Source organism: Myotis lucifugus, unplaced genomic scaffold (genome assembly GCF_000147115.1).
Source record: "Myotis lucifugus unplaced genomic scaffold, Myoluc2.0 scaffold_451, whole genome shotgun sequence".
Classification (NCBI taxonomy): Eukaryota; Metazoa; Chordata; class Mammalia; order Chiroptera; family Vespertilionidae; genus Myotis; species Myotis lucifugus.
The window spans coordinates 366,467-381,071 of NW_005871499.1; the positions used below are offsets into that span (position 1 = coordinate 366,467).

At 36.3% G+C, this 14,605-nt stretch overlaps 1 protein-coding gene across 5 annotated transcripts in view; it reads left to right on the forward strand.

Moving 5' to 3' along the window:
* Nucleotides 1–14,605, forward strand: part of ITPR2 (inositol 1,4,5-trisphosphate receptor type 2) — a 417,029-nt gene that overhangs the window by 197,411 nt on the left and 205,013 nt on the right. For all 5 annotated transcript variants that reach the window (XM_023744345.1, XM_023744344.1, XM_023744346.1 and 2 more), the window contains 2 exons: nt 6,399–6,527; nt 7,683–7,803. In XM_023744345.1, the coding sequence (XP_023600113.1) occupies nt 6,399–6,527; nt 7,683–7,803 (250 nt within the window). The remainder of the gene's footprint in view (nt 1–6,398; nt 6,528–7,682; nt 7,804–14,605) is intronic.

Genomic DNA, 14,605 nt, shown 5'->3' on the forward strand with positions numbered 1-14,605 from the left:
AACCTTGAGATATTTACAATATGACTGCTTCTGGACATGGCATTACTGCCATCCTGCTCCAAGGTACCATTAACTCTCATCTGAATTATTGCAATAGCCATAAAAACCTGTTTCCATGCTTCCACTCTTTTTTAAAAATATATATTTTTATTGATTCCAAGAAAGGAGAGGGAGAGAGAGAGATAGAAACATCAATGATAAGAGAGAATCATTGATCGGCTGCCTCCTGCACGCCCCATACTGGGGATTGAGCCCGCAACCCAGGCATATACCCCAACCGGTAATCGAACTGTGATCTCCTGGTTCATAGGTTGATGCTCAACCACTGAGCCACTCCGGCTGGGCCATGCTTCCACTCTTGCCCCCTCCCTCCATCCAGTCTCTCTGTAGCAGCCATAATGATGAAAATGAATGATAATAATAATTTTGTTCACATCTCCCTTTGCTTTGCTCAGGTTCTGCCCAGAGTGAAACTCCTATATGATTTGGCCTCTCCTCTGTCCACCCACCCCTTCCCCATGTCCTCTTGTTCTCTCGCTAGCTAGTTCCCTGTCCCATCTACTGGCCTCATTGCTGCTCCTCAGATATGCCAAACACACCCCATCTCAGCACATTTGTGTCTGCCTGGGATGCACGCGTCCTCCAGGTGTCCTCATGACTTCTTTCCTCTCTTCTTTCAGGTCCCTGCTTAAAAGTCTCCAGAGATATGTATTTGTTGTCACTTTGTCGTTCATAATTTTTAATCTTTACCTTTTTTTTCTTCTTCCTCTTCTTAAAGAATACCCTTCAGTGGGAACTGGGTGGAGGGGAGCTATGGGGGGAAAAACAGGAACATCTGTAATAATCTGAACAATAAAGATAAAAAAAAAGTATCCAAAGACTTCCATTGACCACTCTGTGTAAAGAAGCAGCCTTTTCCCTCTGTCCCTCCTTCGCTTGCTTCATCCCACCTCCTCTACTTGACGTTTTTGTATGTATTTGTTTCTACGGAAACAAATACGGCCAGAGATTTTTGTCTGCTTGATTTACTGCTGCCTACCTGACATAGAGCAGTGACTCACACATAGCAGCTACTCCATATGTTTTATGGGACAAATAAATGTCAACTGCAGCTAAAAATATCTCAAAAGAGAATTTGAAAACAAAGTGTGGCCTCAGCATAGAGTTAAGTAGATGTATTAATGAAATGAAATAAATTGCTTGAAACAGATTTTTACATATGTAAAGTAATTAATGTATAATAAAGAAATGATCAACCATTTTCAGGGATGAGCAAACTTGTTCCATAAAGAGCAACATAGTTAATATTTCAGCTTTCAGGCAACTATCATAACTGTTACGGCAATCACGAAAGGGAAAGGAGCCATAGATAAGATGTAAATGAATGGATATGGCTAGATTTCACCTATGGGCTGTAGTTTTCTTTCCCCTGGATTTTCAAATTAATGATTTAATTAAAATAGTGATTTTTATATATTTTGTTCACCTATTGATCACAGGTAAGTACAGGGTGGGGCAAAGCAGGTTTTATAGTTGCTTGTATAAAAAATAAAACAATAATTACTAAATAAGAATATGACTGTAAACCTACTTTTGCCCCACTCTGTAGAACATTCTTGGGATGGAATAGGTATTCAACAAAATTGTTGATTAGAACTAAATCAAAATGACATTTGAGGACACTGGCTATTTGGGGTGAAATGAACCCAACTCCTAACCTAACATCATATAATATAAATTGCAATGGATTTTAGAGATAATCGTGAAATGATAAAAATGGGTGGAAGATAGGTAAATATTTATCTGTCTTTGGATTAAACAGTTCATTTTAAGCATAAAAGCAATGAATTAAATTAGCTAAGAAAAATAATAAATGTTTCACTATTTGAAAATTTTACTACATAAAACATACATAAACATAAAGAACATCAAAATACGAAAAGTTATATATTCAAAAAGATAATAATCCTTACATAATCCTTTCATATATATATATATGAAAAACTAACATTGTATAATATTAAAATGAGCAAAAGCTTGGCATTCATGATTTATAGAAGAGGAAATAAAGGTAATTGCCTGAAAAAATAGTCAACTGTTAAAATTAAAAAAAAATACAAAGGAAAATAAGATCCAATTTCCAGCTATGAGGTATAAGAATAAAAAGATAGTATTAAATCTTGTTTCACATACCTTGCTGATGAGAGTGTTGATTTAGGCTGTCTTTCTAAAAAATATTTTGACGTACATTAAAAAAAGCCTTTATACCTTTTTAATGTGTCAAGTAATTTATCTTCCAAGGATCTGTCCTCAGGGAATAATTATAAATAATATTAAGAATTTATGGTCAAAGGAGTACAACATACTCTTATGATAATATACAAATAGAAATAGTTTAAATATTTAATTGTAGAGAAATGGTTTAAAATTATGTTATATCTATAAGATGTTATAAAGTCACTTAGATTATTTTTGAAGATTTTTAATGTGAGAAGTGCTAATAATAATTGCATGATAAATATAAAAAAGAGAATACAAACTGATTATCTAGAATGATTTTAATTACAGAAATAGATATGGTAGAGCAGAAAGATTAGAAGAAAAGATTCCGTGATGTCAGTCATGGTTTGATTTGGATTTTAGGTTTGTGGATAATTTTGTATTTTCGAATATTGTGTCAGGGTTCCTACAGTTAATATATATTGAGGATGGAGCTAGAGGCAGAGTAGCTACCTGACTTCTTTCTCTTTCACTCTGATCTCCAAGCAGAGTCTGAAAGCAAGAGCTAGTCTGTGGTAATGAGGAAACGTACAGTGTTTTCACACATAGGTTGTTGATAGCACAGTACATTTATTATTGCCCAGCAAGTTGTATAAAACTGTCTACATATCCTCATCTGTTGATTCCTTTTTTTGGTGAAATATTCCCAAAAAATCTGAATCTGAAGGTAAAGAATTTTGCTCAGGTCTTTATAATAGGGGGGAAGGGGGGAGAAATTACACAAAAGACCACCAAGAAGGAAAAACTAAGCAAATAAAATAATAATTTGTATTTTTGGGGGGTTATGTATACCTCAACTCATCCCAAAAATGGATTAAAGTGTGATTGTGCATTAAAATGATCGATGAATCTTGCCTTTTAAAATAAGTATTTAGAGCCCTGGTTGGGTAGCTAAGGTGGTTCGAATCTGGTCCCATACGCCAAAAGGTTGTAGGTTTCATTCCTTTTCAGGGCACATATTTAAGTTGTGGGTTGGATTCCTGGTCAGGGTGCATATGGGAAGCAACTGATTGATGTTTCTCTTTCACGTCGATGTTTCTTTCTTTCTCTCCCTTCCTCTCTCTCTAAAAATCTAATAAAAAACCTAACATATCCTCAAGGGAGGATTTTTAAAAAAAGGAAAATAAGTATTGAGAAAATGACACTACATGGGGAATATATGTGTGCAAACAGGTTGAAACTTTAAAAATATGTGTATTACACATTAAAAGTTAACTGAATGTGATGTGATTTTATTATTGACAAGAGTCAATAAAAATAAATATCAGGAGAAAGAAATATAGTTATTTACTTATCAGGCTCTTTTTTACTGAAATGTTTTTAAAGACTTTAATTTAAAAAGTGTCTTTCTACATATCTTGCCTCTCTACAATATTACAGCAAGGCTGTAGAGGTGAAAATGTTATTTAAATGGGCAGAAAAAAATACCTTTTTAAAAAATTCCTCACATGAAGATATGTTTTATTGAGAGAGAGAGAGAGAGAGAGAGAGAGAGAGAGAGGGAGGGAGAGAGAGGGAGAGAGCGCAATGTGAGAAAGAAACATCTACTGGGGATCAAACCCGTAACCTAGGTATGTGCCCTGACCAGGAATTGAACTCACAACCTTTTGGTGTATGGGACAATGCTCCAACCAACTGAGCCACCCGGCTAGGGCCAGAAAAAATATCTTGAAAAAGTATTTGAATTCTTTATCCAAAGTAATTGAGGAATAGATTCCACAGTTTTGTAAACCCAGACTTTAAAAAAAATATTTTTTTTACGTTCTACTTAATTTATATTTCCAATGATAATATATTCAAATTATATGTATTTTAAAAATTATACTTTAATTTATATTATGAAGAAGATATGTTCAAATTATGTGCATTTTAAAATTATAATAGGACATAAATAAAAAATCTTGATTATAGCTATATAATTAGTGGTTGCACTGAAATGAAGACAAAAATAAATTTGGTGTTATAAATATATACTAATTTACAAATTATGTGTCTTCTTTTATTATCCCAAACTTTGCCAGCTCATCAACAGAATATCCATGTCTGCAGAGTTAATAATTAAATTCATTTGTCTGACATTTTGGCTACTTAAAGAAAAATTTTTTTTTAAACTTAGACTTTTCATTACCCAGGATTTTGAGGGAAGCTTTTAGCTAGAAATAAATTACTTTTATTAATCCACTGACTAAAGCAAGTCTTGCTGCCTCTTTAGCAAGTGTGCATTTGTAGGTAATGCAGTGTGATACTCTACTACAGGGGTCCTCAAACTTTTTAAACAGGGGGCCAGTTCACTGTCCCTCAGACCGTTGGAGGGCCGGACTATAGTTTTAAAAAAACTATGAACAAATTCCTATGCACACTGCACATATCTTATTTTGAAGTAAAAAAACAAAACGGGAACAAATACAATATTTGTATTTGTATGTGGCCCGCGGGCCGTAGTTTGAGGACCCCTGCTCTACTAGCTCCAGAGAGCCCCCCACAATTGTGTGAAATGTCACTGGGTGAGGAGGAAGGTTATGTGGGCTGCTTATGGCAGCATTGGTCTGGTACCTATTCCACTTTAATATATTTTTATCTTACTGATCAGAAGTTTTCACTATAAAAGCCAGTGCTGGAAAGATACTAAATGCAATAAATCCTACTTCATATCCATTATGGGAAAATCGATTTTATATTATTCTGGGGCCACATTAAATTTTAGTCCTTGCTTAGATGTTCCACAGATAACAGCCTAACCCAAAGTTAACCGAAAACAAAATAATAGTCTTTTCTTGTTCTTCCATTTTTTTAAATTAATTGATTCATTCATTTCACAGCATTTATTGAATATCTTGTATATGCCACGTACTGTGTTATATGCTGGAACGATAATGAAATGATTATAGAATTTGACCCAATTTACTTCCTTTAATTGCACTGTTCCCTACAATAACTCTATGAGATTACTTCTAATACGGCCTTGTCAGGTAGATGTCATTTAATAGATGAGGAAGAAATGAATTGCTCCCATGGGAAGTAACTTAACAGCAAAACAAACCCTCTGCTCTTCTTCTACCTCCATTTAGCAATTACTGTTATTTTCCAAACCAAAACATTGAGGCACATGGTTTGAGAAGGGAATATTTCTCTTTTGTGGATTTATTTGTGTAAAAGTTTTTAAAGCAATATTACATTAAATTGCATTTACTTATTTTTTTGATTAACCACCTTATTGAAATATCTGGAACATATGCCCACCATAATACTTACCCACCATATTAAGTGAATACTTAAACTTTCTCACTCTGTTTTTTTTCAGACTGCATGCTCCCCCGCCTCCTTTATTCTTCTTTTTATCTTCTTGTCTTTTCATCACCCATCTTTGTTTTTCATTTGTTTTTAATCATGTATCTTAGCTTTTGCGATCTGTCTACCCTGACATACTTGGAAGTTTACAGTTTGTTTAGCAAAGTTACAAATTTCTGCCACATTAAATCACATATAAAGTTCAGAGTCTATGTTCTCTGATTTATCCTCAGCTCTGGTATTGTCTCTTCCTGCTTTGCCTACTCTGAGAAGCAAGCCCACAAATGCACCCAGATGTGGATGAAAAAGTCAAAATTATTGGAAATAATTTTACCCTCTTTTAGCTTTCTGTTTTCCTTTCCAGATACTTTCTGGTTTGCATCCTCTAGTTGGGGCTTGGTGTTATAAGTGAAAATGTGTACAGATATAAGCCACCACTAATCACATACACCACTTTCTTATACTTATGACTGTTTCCTCTTTGACTTCTTCAGATTGAGTGGAAAGGTATTTTTCAGAAAATCTCAGCTTGGGGATGGAGGGAGAAGGTTGTGTCCAACAGTAGGGAGATGCAGTTCATGAAGAAGGGGCTGCAGGAGGGGGCGGGGGTGTCTGTGACTGGATTCTGGTTCTAGGATGAGATGATAACCAAATTTAAAGGAGGAACTACCACAGATTTTAGGCAGAGGTATTTCTATTCAAAGCAACTTGCAAAAGCAGAAGAAATGTTATAAACCACCATTTCAGACCATTTTTAGAAGGTCCCAGTATTGACTTATAATTCAAAGATGTGATAGAGTGTATTAAGCTGTTTTATTTTTACCCCCCAGGTTTGCAACACAACCACAGACAGGAAACACGCAGACACCTCCCTGGAGAAGTGTGTGACTGAGTCCATCATGAGCATCGTGAGCGGCTTCTTCAATTCTCCTTTCTCAGACAACAGTACCAGCCTCCAGGTAGCTTAAACCAACACATGCAAAGCATTCCTCCGCACAGAATTTATGTGCCTTACTCACGTAGGAGAGACTTTAACCTGATAAGGAAGCCATTCCCTACCTTTCTGAGGATGACACTTCTCATGTTAATGACTGTTATCCTCCTTTGTGACTTTACCGAACTTCATTTTAAATAGAGAGGCCCCATCTTCAAGTTAAATTATTCTTGCTCCCCCTCTAAGCGTAATGGGAACTTTCATATTGTATAATGACTGTTTGCCAACTGTCGAAATAAATTACACAATTACTTAAATGGATAGGCATTTTTACTCAAAAATTCCACTTTAGTAATTTGTCCTGAAAGATTTAGCAGTGTTTTATATAGCATGATGTTCATTCAAGTATTTATAAACTTCAAAGTTGATATCCACCACAAACACGGGGATAGCTAAATAAATCCAGTGTATCTGTAGTATTTATTAAAAATCATGTTTTAAAAAGAACTATTTATGATTAGGAAAATGATCATGAAGTAAGAGTAAAACAGGCCACAGAATTGCTTTATACACTCATCCATGTTTTCATGCATACATACATGGAAAAACACAGTACAGTAATTATCTTCAGTTTTTGATACTGATTATCTCTACATAGTAGAATAATTGGTGATTTTCATGTCAGTGGTTTCCAATATTTTACAATGACTGTATATTGCTCTTATAAAAATATAATTTCAATTATACTTTCTTTAGGAAAAACTTTAAAACTGTTTGATTGAACCACTTCAAAATTGTTGTTTCCTCTACTTACCCATCATATGGAAACCAAAATGTACAATCAAACAAATACATCCAGAACACCTTCTCTCTATTTATACTGATAAATAAACCAGAGACTATAAAAATGTACTTAAATTCATGTCACTGACTTCCAGAAGTGCCATATTTTTATGATTAAGAATACAGTTCAAATGCAAATAATTGACTTTCTATAGTGTCTGGCTCATGCCTCTTATGAAGTAGGTACGTAATAAATATTGTTTTGAATTAATATGCATTTAATAGCTCTGAAACTAAAACAATGGTATTGTGTTTCATTTTGATGAGCTACTTTGCTAAGGTATCAGGTACGTTAATGGTTTAGTGGCCTATTTGCCTTCCTTCTTTCTGTCTTCAGACGCACCAGCCAGTTTTTATTCAGCTGCTGCAGTCTGCCTTCAGAATTTACAATTGCACCTGGCCAAACCCAGCCCAGAAGGCCTCTGTGGAGTCCTGCATCAGAACTTTGGCTGAAGTGGGTAAGTCACAGTGTTGGATTTTACCTGTTTTACATTTTGTTAAAGAAATCAGGCTTTTGGCTAATAGGCAATATAAGCAGCTTTTCAGTTTATAATTTAGTAAGAAAGCAGGTATAATTTCTGTAAAGCTTAGCAGTAATGATTAGCAAATGCTTCTGAATATTGTGTAATTTTGGAGAGGATAATAGAATTATTATATTTCTTTTAGAAAACGATCTTAAAATTTAATTATTTTATTGTTTAATTGTCCTATTTCTAAACTTAATATTACATATGGCACTTTTAAGCCAGTGAGATTTTATAGGAATGAGTTTTGTTTAATTATCTCAAATTTCATTCCGGGATTGTCTTGTCTATTAAGTAGCCAGACTTATTAATACCTTCATCTGGTAGTAGGCCTTATTGAGGATTTTTTAGTTTTCTAATTTTGTTTGACATCCGTCAGTATTTATTGAGAGTCTATTATGTGTGGAAGGCTTCAAACATTACAAATGGCAAGGATTAGTAAATTCTAGAAAGAATTTCTCATAGCTTTCTCTCTCATTTTTTCTTTTGTTGACATTAACTAGGGCCACCTTATCGATGGCAGAGGGGAGGAGGGAAAAGAAATAAAGGCTTGGCTGGCCTTAAAAATTAGAGGAGCTTGACCATTCTCTCCTCAGGCTGGTTCTGCAGGCATTGGGAAGGGCAGCTTACAGTGTGTGTCCTTACTGCTGACATTTATGGAGCACTTACCATGTGCAATGCTAAGCAATTCACATTCATTATCTCATTTAATTCTTAAATAGGGTTATTGCGAATTTACATTTCTTAGTTGCAGCAACAGAATTTTCTAGATGAGGTAACTTGGCTAAGGTTATAGTATGTGCTCAGTAAATACTGGATACTGAATAAATGATTTAACTAATTACTGACTATTTAAACATTTTTTAGTCTTTTCCCCATACCTAAGTGATTTTATATTGACAAAATTTAATGGCTGCTCAATTTTAATTACAATAAATTAAAAAGCAGTTATAGCCCAAGAGGATAATTGAAAATTATTAACACTAAGACACTAATGAGGCTTGGTAGATTGTTTTGTATACCAAAAAGAAACAGAATACATTGTGAAGAAGATATCATTCACAATAGCAATAAAAATATTAAATGCTGCAGGGAAAACTTCACAAGAAACAGGAGAGAATATATTGTAATACAATTTTGAGGGATACAAAAAATTCTAATGAATGGAGAGATATACTATTCCTGAATTGAAAAATTCGGCTTGTAAGGAAGCTCTACATTATTGGAGACAAAAATGACAAAACTGAAACTGTCCTCTTTTGGAGACATCATGAGACAGCAGGGTCCTTTGGAAAAGACAATAAAGCTGGGAAAATAGAAAGCAGCAGGAAAAGAGGAAGGCCAAACAGGAGATGGATTGACTCCATAAAAGAAGCCAGAGGCATGAGTCTGCAGAGCTGAGCAGGGCTATTTTGGACAAGACGTTATGGATATCACCCACTCATAGGGTGACATTGGAGCTGACTCAGTGGCCGTTACACACAAGCATGCTGGTTCTCCCTCAGTAAAAGAATGACCTTGATCCTTCCAAACCCGGGATTCCTTCTTCCTCACATCCTGCTCTCCCATAGCCTGTTTGGGCTTAGCCACCCCAAAGGATGTGTCCTCTGCCAGTTTGGCCTCTGACACCCTCCCGGGGAGGCTTCCACATTCTTAGTCAGGCTGCTTGCCTCTCTCGGGGACATCCTCTCCACCTAGTGTGGTCTCTGCTCTCTATGTGGGGTCACTTGGTCACGTGAATACCCTCCTCACCTTTGACACCCCTGCCAGGCTCTTCTTCAGCGTGGGTGCCCTTCTCACCCCACTCAAGTTCTGATTCTCCACTGCTGGCAGCCTTCTACACAGGCGCCTCCACTCCTGTCTGGCACCAGCGCTCTGGAGCGCCTCAGCGCCTGGTGGGCTCCTTGCCCAGCGCTGACACTTAACTTTGCTCCTCCTTAAGTTTCAGGACTGAGTGATTCAAAAAGGGAAGGGAAGAGATCAAGGAAGAGGCCATAATGTGTGTCCAAAATGAAGAAGGACATAGAAGAGAAGCTAGTTTTTATTTTAAAAAGATACACATAGCAAAATGTCCAGAGGGCTATAAATAAAATATTAATGTTGCTTATCTCTGAGTGGGGGACTTATAGATGAATCCAGTCCTGTTGTTCATGCTTTTACATAACTTCTGAGCTTTTAATAGTATACTTTTCAAGTTATAATAAAACATGACTAAGAGCATTTTTATTTGGATCAAATCAGCTGGGAAATTGACTAACCAGTAAAAAGACAAAATCCAAAGGAAAGGCAAAGAAATCTGATATTTTTTCATAGGCACACATTGTCTCAGCTGCCAAGTATACGTCTATATTTTACATTTTAAGGAAGTCTCTCCTTTCCCCCTTCTCCTTTCTCCCTCTCCATCTCCTCTTCCTTATTTCCTCCTCTCCTTCCTCCCTCAGTATTTAGCAAATGCAATGGGAGAAACACCAGTTGGCCCAGCGCAGAGCATAGACGGCATGCTGTTCATCACATTTAGACACTGAGACACAAAGAACTTTGAGGCACAAGTGAGGTTCCATGTTGTGCTTTCATCTGAGTTCCGACCTCAGTGGCATTCCTTGTGGAGTCAAAGCATAGCGGGATAGCAGAGCTTCGGGGGTTTAAAATAGTCACTGAAACTGTATTCGTCTAAAGATAGCTTTTGTTTCTAAACTATAAGATTTCATTTTCTACCATGTCCTCTACTGGCCAGAAACCTGATGATGTAATGGGAAATTCTAGTTACTTTTTATATGCAATGAAGACATATGTTATGGGAAGTATAAAAAAAATTTTAAAAAATCTCTAAATCGCTGATGAAGAGAGGTTTAGAAGAGTGGTGTTTTTGTGTCAACCCTCAGTTTCATCTTTGTGAGAGGCATGCTCTCTTCCTCCTCCGTGTTTATAGGTTCTATCCGAATGGTTATCAAAGCTCTGGAAATTCTGTTCCTACTGGTCCTCTGCATTTGTACCTCTCCTTCCTCCCTCTCTATAAAGCCTCATTTAACCCCTTAGTACTTCCTTCTTGGACCTGTGTTGGAATTCGCTGTTCTGTACTCCCCTCTTTCCTCAGTTAAATCTGCTACCAGAGTAATCTTCTTGAAGTGAAATTCTATCTATTGCGACAACGGAGACCCCAGTCTTCAGTGGCATCCCTTTGCCTAACTAAGTAGACGGATTCCTCATTGCAACATTTGTGGCTTCCACAACACAATCGTACCTTCTTCCTTTTTGACCTCGCTGCTCACTGGTTCTCACACCCCTGCTATGTGACAGCACACCGAGCCATCATGCACCATGCATTGCTCATAGCATAACTTTTTCCCTTTCTTTTTCCAATTTCTACCATTGCCATCTCTCAGCACCCTTTTCATTCCTCAAATTCCACCATAAAAATCATTCCTGACCCCCATATTCACTTGACCCCCATTTGACTACTTATATTTTCTTATGGTCTTCACTTCATTCTAGCTTATATCATCATCAATCTGCACCTTAACTCCTCTATTCGATTTTGAGAGACAATAATTATGAAGTGTCTATCAAAATGAAATTAATGGAAACTATTGTCTAGAATGAAGAAGGTGAAAAGCAAATTCTGCTTTGTGATGGTTAGATTTACCTTTTTAATAATTGGTGAATACTGATCATGGAAAAACATATAACCAACATGAAAGGCATTCAGAAGTGAGCATTCATGGTAGTAAAGGGATCTAAACCCATCTTACTTGAGTAGTGATTAAAAACACTTGAAATATTTAGACAAAAGATATCTGAAGGGAACATAATAATTATCTCCCAACATTTGAAGGTGAGAATGAACTTCTTTTACAGCTTCCTAAGACTAGGGTTTTAACTAATGTATGACAGCTGCAAGAGGCATATTTTATACCACTGTAAAGAATAACTATTTTACAATTAATTTTCTTTCAAAAACCTTAGGGGTCACATTTGATTCTTCCCTTTTGCTCACTTCCATTAAACACAACAGCAGATTCTATGGGTTCCACTTGCAAAGTACATATTTTTTCCTTTGTCTTGTGAGACACCCTTGTTCAGACCCACCAATATCTGACATGAACTACAGAATTGTCTCTTTACTCAACTCCCTACCTCCATTCCTGTCTTGCCACAGTCCTTTTCCTAAATAACAGCATGATCTCAAATTGCACATCAGGTCAAATCACTCACCTGCTTAAAAGTTTCCATTCCACGTAAGAGTCATATTCCTTACCATGGCTTAGAAAATCCCTCATCAACTGAGCTTCATCTACTTTTCCTAGTTTCTTTCCCTCCTCCCAAATTCTACAAGGTTGGGTAACTCACCCAAGGTCACATGAACAGGTAGGGACAGAGCCAGGATCTGAAGCCCTTCTAGACCGACATGCTAGCAGACATTTGTGACACTCTACTATCACAAATCAGTTCATGCAACATTACCCATCTTATACCTTGAAGATACAAACTATGGATAAATATAATTGCCCTTGATCAGTCCTTGTTACTCAGTTTACTCATTTATATAAAATACAACAGTATATGCTAGAAGTACTTTGAGAAAAGCATCCAAGAATGACTTTCATATTATTGCATTTAAAAAAGAATTTTGTTCCATATGTTTCATAATCTTCAAATGATTTGGGAGGATTAATATTGGGTACTTTGTTGGCAACAAAATGTTTTTTCCAAATGGAAATTCTGTAAAATATCTGTTACAAATGGTTTGAATAATCAGCATTAATCTTCAAGCCAGTTGTTCCCCGACCCCCAGTTTGAACATGTATAAAATATTAACCCTTTGAGAAAATAAATTTAGTCTCTGTTAAAACAAACATATCTGTTTTCATGTATCTAGGATGTTATAGTTGACTGTAAGAAGAATTAGACATAATACATTCCTATAATTATGTTTTTTTAAAAACTTCATCATTACTTTTTAAAAATTAAATCTGCATATGTTACAAGATAGGACCAAATCTTATATAGTTTTTCATGTATTTAACTCAGCTGACTTATAATGATCCTTCATTATTTGAAATACCTTATTTTTAGTTGTTGGGGAAATGCAGCCTGTCAAACCATATTTCCTGCCCTCAATGAATTTCTAGCTCATCCAGGGTAAATATAACAAGTACAGAAATTACAAAGCAGTAAAACTAAGTACCTTATCTGTTACATAGTTCTAGAGTCTGACTCAGTGCCTAGAGCACAGTAGCTACTCAAATATTTATTGCATGAATCAAATAAATGGGTAATTATAAATAAACTCAAGGCTTGGGGCATGGATTCATGCACATGTGGGGTCCCTTGGCCTGGCTGGCAATCGGGACCATCTTGCCCAGTCCCGATAGGGGTGATGGGGGCCAGCGGCTAGAGGGAGGGATCGTGTCAGGTTGGCCGGCCACGGTAGGTTGGCTGTGGGAGCACACTGACCGTGAGGGGGCAGCCCTTTGATGGTCAGTGCGTGTCATGGTGACCAGTCAACCGGTCATTCAGTCGACTGGTCGTAACAGTCGCTTAGGCTTTTATATGTATAGATGAATGAACATTCTACTCTTGTCATTGGCTGCATAATATTCTACTGTGTGCCTATATTTTAATTTATTTAACCCCACTGTTGTTTATTTATGTTGTTTCCAGTCATTTTGCACATGAGGGAGAATAAGGTAATTATCTAGGAGTAGAATTTTTGGGTATTATAATTTTGACAGATACTATCTTCCATAGAGATTGTTCAATTTACATGCCACAAGCGATGTAGGAGACTATCTTTCTCCTTGACAATGTGGTATGTTCTCAAATCTCCCGATTTTTGCCAACCTTCTAAGTAGAAAATATCATTACAGTTTTAAAATATATATCTTTTTATAAATGAGGAAAGGAACCTTTCTGTATGATTAAGTCATTGTTATTTCCTTTACAGTGAACTGTCACTTCTTATGCTTTGCTTGCTTTTTCTAAACGTTTTCTTTTTCTTGATAATTTGTTTAGCCCTTTATTAAGGAAATGAACTCTTTGCTTATAAGTAACTATTTTTTCTTAAATTTTCATTCTCCATGTGACCATTTATTTATGTAGGCAGAAACTTACTTTCTTTTAGTCTTTTCAGATTCTCTTTTATCTTCAGAATGTCCTTGATCAGTCTGAGATGTTTTTTTAATTCCCACTGAGAATTTTCATGGTTGTAGGTTTTCTGTCTGTGTTTTTGATGTGGCTGTTTATAATGTTGAGCTATCTGGAATATATTTAGTTGTAAGGTATAGGGTATAGCATCAACTTTATTTTTTCCAGATGACTAGTCAGGTGTGCCAATACTAGTTCTTGCATAACCCATAACATTATATTCTTTATTCAATTTGGGGATTATTTCAGTATAGTTTGAGTGCCAAACAGGAAAAATGCATTTCATATCTTTAATGTTCTTCATATTTAAACACACTAGTGCTTCAGTACAGATGTCTCCTGGATATTTTCACATGATACAGAATAAGTGCCACTCTCTGCCCACCCCGTTGGCCCTTTCTTTGCACCTGCTGTTCTTGAGGGCCCGTATGGTAGGGCTTGACAACCAACCACGTGCTCTAATTAATGCTTGCACTTTCTGCTGCCTTTCCCCCTACCTGTCAGTTTATCTTTCTAAGCATTTTTTTTTCCAGGGCACCTCTCACTGCAATATGTGTGTTCTCAGGCATCTTGGTCTGGCAGATATCATCAG